The sequence below is a fragment of the Dunckerocampus dactyliophorus genome, chromosome 8 (assembly GCF_027744805.1).
Source record: "Dunckerocampus dactyliophorus isolate RoL2022-P2 chromosome 8, RoL_Ddac_1.1, whole genome shotgun sequence".
Taxonomy (NCBI): domain Eukaryota; kingdom Metazoa; phylum Chordata; class Actinopteri; order Syngnathiformes; family Syngnathidae; genus Dunckerocampus; species Dunckerocampus dactyliophorus.
Genome location: NC_072826.1, coordinates 28,294,808 through 28,301,100, shown reverse-complemented (window position 1 = coordinate 28,301,100; position 6,293 = coordinate 28,294,808). Strand labels below are relative to the sequence as shown.

Here is a 6,293-nt window from a genome sequence, read left to right as displayed (position 1 = left end):
ACTCCTCCTATGTATTTTTAACGCTAAAGCTAGCAGAGTATGTTCTGGATCACCCATCTATGGAAGGTAGAAGCTGACAAACTGGCTCCTAACACATATTAATCATCGTTTCAGGTTCAAAACATTTTTGTTAGACGCTTTATATGGTGGTTCCCTTTTCCGTATCTCAACTGTTTTATTGGCTTCCTTCCAGTTTTCCAATTAGCTCTTCATTTGGCGCACTTCTTTTAGCTTATTATGCTCATTAGCCACATTAGCATGCTAAGCTAAAATGTTGAGGGTAGCCTCCACACCTGTTAGCCTGGTGAGTTTATCCAAGTAGGAATACTTTACTGAATATACTGTACCTGTATTTTTATTATTTAAATATGACACACGAGTTGGAAGTGAATACATTGCTAACTTATGTAGCACCAATATTAAAGGGAGCTCTGGAATACGCTAGTAGCTAAGCTAATCGTAAGAGTCATGGTTTTACATGCACAATGGCACGTTGAGGTAGAATGCAACGTGGGTTTCGGTGGATTGTGTTTTTGTTTTAGCTTCACCAAAAGTTTAACATGTCGCTACATCACGTGGCTCTGAGGGCGGGGCTCGACCCAGCCATCGTCAGTGACCTCCGAGTTGTCCGGAACTTGAGAGCCTTGGAGGAGAGCCATGGGTCCTCTTCTTGGATTAGCCTCCAGCAGGACATCTACCCCCGCATAAGGAGGACACTACTAGTGTGGATGCTCCAGGTAGTCTAACTCTGTTTAAAACTGATTATCTATTTCAACCCAAGGCGCTCTTTTAGGTGTGCGAGGAGCAGAAATGTGAAGAGGAGGTGTTCCCCCTAGCGGTCCACTGCCTGGACTCTTACCTGAGCATCCATGCCGTGGAAACGTGCAACCTGCAGCTTGTGGCTGCGGTCACTATGCTGCTAGCCTCCAAGATGAGAGAGACTGTACCTCTCATACCCTGGAAGCTCTGCGTACACGCTGATGACTCCATTTCAGTGGCAGACATCCTGGTAAATGTTGCCATCACAATACATGAGCTGCTACATTATTACCCTCGCAAAGGCTCTAGCTTTTGGCCTTTCTAGAGTTTGCTGGTGTACCTAATCAAATGCCCAACGGCTGTATTATTTTCACACTACTAGCCAATGTTGACAACTTTTCAGTAAGAAAAGTAGCTATTGGCTGTCCTAGAAGTCGCATAATGACATAATCTAATTTGCTATGAGGTAAAATGCTGTAGGAAAAAAGCATAACCTAGCAGGAGAGACCAAAAAAATGGAGTAAAAACACCTTAATTAAAACAGCTATTTTTTCAAACTAGCACAGTTGAACAGCAAATAACAGATTATATGTTATGTTTATTCTATGGCTCATGTTAAAGGGATAGTTAGGATTTTTTGGCATGAAGTTGTAGACATCAGCAGTAGACTATTTCAACAGTGACTTACCCCCGAATAGAGAGGCAACAGTGCGCAGGGTCAGGGCAGGAGACAAATATAATGCAGTACACAGTATGTATCCTCATTGCAAGTAATAAGTGAAATATCTGATTTTGTGGTCTTATTTAGTGCAATGTTGTATTTCATTTTACTTTATGCATTATTTGCATGCATGTGGTTATGTTCTTCCTCATTTCCTTGACAAAAAGCCCTAATAAATTCCTCTGAAATGCATTTTGGACATGTAATTATGTATATTAATGTTGCAAAAGATGACAAATACAGTACATTTTCTTATCTAAATAAAATAAATACACGAAGGCATAAATAAATATAAAAATGACCAATAAAAGTGTAAAAATGTAAATAAAATAAATAAATATATGCAGGAATAAATAAATATAACAATGACTTAAATAAAAGTGTAAAAAACCCCAAAATCTAAATAAAATAAATGCAAGAATAAATAAATAAATATAAGAATGACTGAAATAAAAGTGTAAAAAATAATAAAAATAAATAGAAATGACTTAACTAAAAGTGAGCTATAATTCAATGATCATTGGAAAATGTGGGTCCCAGGTTGAGACCATTTGAGAACCTCTGTTCTCAGGCCTTCTCAAGACGACTCTCAAGTATATCCAACTTTATGTTCTGTAAGTATTGCCCCTTGACAAGATATACTCGTACTGTAATTAAAATGTGACGGGTGTACTCACTTGTGTGAGATACTGTTGTGTATGAATCCACTCAGTGAATCCCCGCTCCCCATGCTTCCCCAAGGGGTCCTAAGGTTAGTAGGGCAGAACAGCAGAAAAACATGTTTGTGCTGCACAAACATTCCTCCGGAGCTTGCTTTTTTCAGTCAACAGGACCATTATGTCTCTTAAATAACAGCCTTTGGTTAAACAGGCTGCAACAGGTGTGTATGAATAACCATAAATGTAGAAGCACTTCCAGTTAAGTCCATGTAGAGCTTTTAGGGGATGCTTGAGGAGGATTTGTGTGTGATTGCAGCAGTGGGAGGTGTCCGTGGTGTCCAGGTTAGGCTGGGGTCTGGCCTCCGCCGTGCCCTCGGACTTCCTGGATCCGATCCTTCACTCGCTATCCTTTCTCGAAGCCCAGCACCTTCCCAGCGTGCGCCGACATGTCCACTCTTACGTGGCCTTGGCAGCCATCGGTGAGTTGAGTTACATAACCAAGTTACGTAAAATCCCAAACTGTCAATATGAATTGTGAGCTGATAATAACACAGCACAGTACCACCAAATATATTTAATGCCTTTTGTTTCAACAAAAGATATTTTATGACATCCTTCAAGGGTACCTTTTGTTTTCCCAGGCAGGAGGATTATTAGACAAATATTTAACTAAAGGGTGGAGTAGATGTCATCTCCAGCGAAAGCACTAAACAGCTGCTGTTCATTCAGGACAATGCTGCTAGGTTTTTATCAAGACATTTCCACAGTCAAAAGCAGCACTATTTGTAGACAATGCACACCTAGAAATGACCAAAATAGACAACTTTCGGCAGCGTTGCCCCACGATGTAGAAACATGGTGGCAGGTGTAATCGGTAAAGTATTTTATTCCCACAAGATCATCTCTCACAGACCCAAAGGGCACACAAAAAGTTCAAATGACCAAAATAACAAATTAGGCTCGGAGGTACAGCGAGGGCTACAAAACTCACCACGGGAGGTGGAAATGATCCCGAGCAGGAGAATAATACCAGGGAACAAGAAAACAGCTAACGAAGATACAACGGAATGCGCCCGACACACAGGAGTTCCCGGGAAAAGTAAAGCAAAAACAGAGAAGATGCAAAACGGAGCGCAACGAGTATGAGCAAAATCAATGACAATGATTAGCTTCTTGTACTGTGTCATTTTATGGTGGATTGTGGGATCACACTCTTCAGCCTCACTGGTAAGGTCTATCTAGGGGTTCATTACTGGCGGAGTGACACCTTGCCACACCACAACGCCTCAGGCCACTACATATTGGAGCTGCCGCCACAGCTGCTGTGTTCTTGAGTTTGGAAACGTTAACGCTAGGTGATAGCGTTCCATTCTATGTCGCTATGTGAAATCAGTGCGCCCAGGAAAGAAGTTCCGCTGCTGCTTAAATTGACCAAAATATGATACATGTTATCATGAATGTGCCTGTTACTACAGTAGTACCTCGCGTAACGTAAACCTCCTTTTACGTAAATTCCACTGAACGTAAAGAACTTATGTACATTTTTCACATCGTATTACGTAAGGAATTCCATATAACGTAAAGCTTCAAGTCCGTGCAAGCGACAGAGAGACTAACAGAGTACACATGGTGACGCCTTCTGGCTTCATGCTCTCGTTAGCTGATTATCGGGGCACCACCTACGCTCTCATCTCATTGGCTGATGATCGGGGCACCGCCTTTGCTCTTATCTCATTGGCTGACTTATCCAGCGCGTCCAAGTTTGTGTGTGAGCTCCCTTCCTCATCGTAGTTGCCCTTAAACTAGTTTGCACGCATTGAAATCTCTTCTTAATTTCATTACTTTTCTTTGTGTTAAAATTAGCGTAGTCATGGGCCCTAAACCAAGTGTAAGTGGTAAGAAAAAAGGGAAAAGTTGTCGATCGAAACGAAACAGGAAGTTATGCAGAAATTCTGACGCTTCATGCTGTCATTGGCTGATTATAGGCGCACCGCCTACGCTCTCATCTCATTGGCTGACTAATCCAGCGCGTCGGTGTGTTGTGAGAGACATGCTGCTCTGTTCCTCATCGTAGTCGCCCTCAAACTAGTTCGCACGCATTGAAATCTCTTTTTAATTTGTTTACTTTTCTTTGTGTTAAAATTACCAGAGTCATGGGCCCTAAACCAAGTGTAAGGGATAAGAAAAAAGGGGAAAATTGTCGATCGAAACAAAGCAGGAAATGATCCAGAAGCATGACGGTGGTATGAAATGAAGTGATGTTGCTAGACTATACGGCCGTTCCCCATCGACCATTATACCTTATTTACCGTATTTTATATTGGAATGTTACTGTACTATGTTTATGCTGTTTTCTTATATTTTCCCACCATATTTGGTGGACTTTGAATATTTTGAAGGCCCAAAGGTGTGAGTTTGGGAAGATCTTGGAACGGATTAGGCTATTTACATGTATTTTACGCTTCGTATAACATAAAATCCCTATAACATAAAGGTTCTTGGAATGGATTATTTACGTTGTAGGGGCGTCTACTGTACATACTCACAGCGTGGATGTAAAACCATAAAACCTTGTTGGACGTTTTTGGAGGTGTTGTAATAGCGGGCTTTCTAAGCGGAATAGGTGTGTTCTATTACGTGCATTAATTCCCTGAGGCTTTTTTTCCTGGCCCGGGGGCCAGATGGGCCCTCGAAAGCCTAGGAATAATGTGTGTTAATAATGCACTTCACCTTTTTCCTCCTACTTGTATTTGTTCTTTCATTTTGACAGAAAACTTGTACTGCGTGCAGTTCTTCTCAACTTGAATACTATCTGATGATGAGTTATCCAAGTTATCCATCAATTTGTTAGTAAAAATATAATAACAATATGATAATAATAAGAATTTCTCAATGAATTATGCATGAATCCTATGTGGGTAATGGTTGAAGGCGTACACTTTGTTTGCTATCCAAAATAAATATTGCTCAGGCCTCTACTGAGTTCCATTGCAGTCATTCCTAAATTGTTCAAATTCGGGGACTTTTCCCATGGACACCAGTGGACACAAAGCAGCTATAAGTTTGATCGCGATGTGTCAGCATTCAGGAGCCGGAGAGCTGAGTTAGTGTAATTCTGTATTGTGTGCAATGAATGAGCGCAGCAGTCCCCCTATTCAGCCCACTCTTCTCACGAAGCTCTGTGATGCCGCCCCAGGCGACAGGTCACTTTTCGACCCACCGTGACATTAAAGCACCCAAAAAGTTGGGGCGACTCCAGACCCCTTTGCCCATTCACCAAGGTGTGTGGGGAAGGATTGGATGGCAGACTTAGTGTCTCTGCACGTCTCCTCCCTGAGGCGTGAAGATGATATTCACATTGTCACGTCTGAGCAAATGACAGCTTTTAAAGTGCTTTCTTTGTCCGTCAGGGTGTGTCGACAATGGCAGCATTCGTCGCATTTATCGACCTTCCTCTTCTTACCGGATTAGTGTTTTGTAAAGGGAACTACAATAGGAACTTCATCTTCAAAAAAGACATACTGACGGTCTTTATAAGGATGTTCAGATTCAGTGGCTTCTTTTTTTGGTTTTTTGTCAGAACTGAAGCTTTGGGGGTGTTTTGAAAGCAGGTGTCCTTTTTGATTGTTTGGCTGATGAATGGGAGGTCAGAAAGGTTTATATTACTGCATAGTGCCTGTTCAGTTTCTAACCAGTGTGAGTGATGATGCCAAGAGGCCATCCAGTGATTTAAGAATTGTGGCTGACTTGACAGGTGATGGAGTTGGAAGTTGGGTGCTTCTAATCCTCCTTGAATCCTGGGTTTTTGTAATGTTGATAGTTTTATATGTGGCGTTTTATTTTTCCAGTAGAATTGAGATAGTGCTGTGTAGAAGGGATCATGGTAAAGAAATAATGAATTTTAGGAAGAACTGTCATTTTTATTATTGAGATTCTTTCTGACTGTGAGATTTGTAGTTTTGTCCAGGGACTGAGGTGGTTTTGTGTTGTTTTGAGTAGTGGTGTGTAATTTAGATTGAACAGCTCTTATTCAGTGGTTTCTATTGTCGTCTTCATGCATACTCAAATGTGACTTCTGCATTCTCTAAAGTTGACTTCTTCATTCTTAAATTTGGCTTTTGCATTTTCCACATGTGGAGCATTTGGGTGAGTTT

The 6,293-nt window shown here is 41.3% G+C and overlaps 1 protein-coding gene across 4 annotated transcripts in view; it reads left to right on the top strand.

Annotated features, from left to right (window-relative positions):
* The first annotated feature begins 51 nt into the window (after positions 1-51).
* ccnd3 (cyclin D3) overlaps positions 52-6,293 on the top strand; it is an 8,246-nt gene continuing 2,004 nt past the window's right edge. The window contains exons 1-3 of one of the 4 annotated variants that reach the window (XM_054783488.1): positions 52-740; positions 794-1,009; positions 2,456-2,618. In XM_054783488.1, coding sequence (XP_054639463.1) covers positions 561-740; positions 794-1,009; positions 2,456-2,618 — 559 coding nt within the window. In that variant the 5' untranslated portion in view covers positions 52-560. The remainder of the gene's footprint in view (positions 741-793; positions 1,010-2,455; positions 2,619-6,293) is intronic. The other 3 variants (XM_054783487.1, XM_054783486.1, XM_054783485.1) reach the window with 3 other exon arrangements.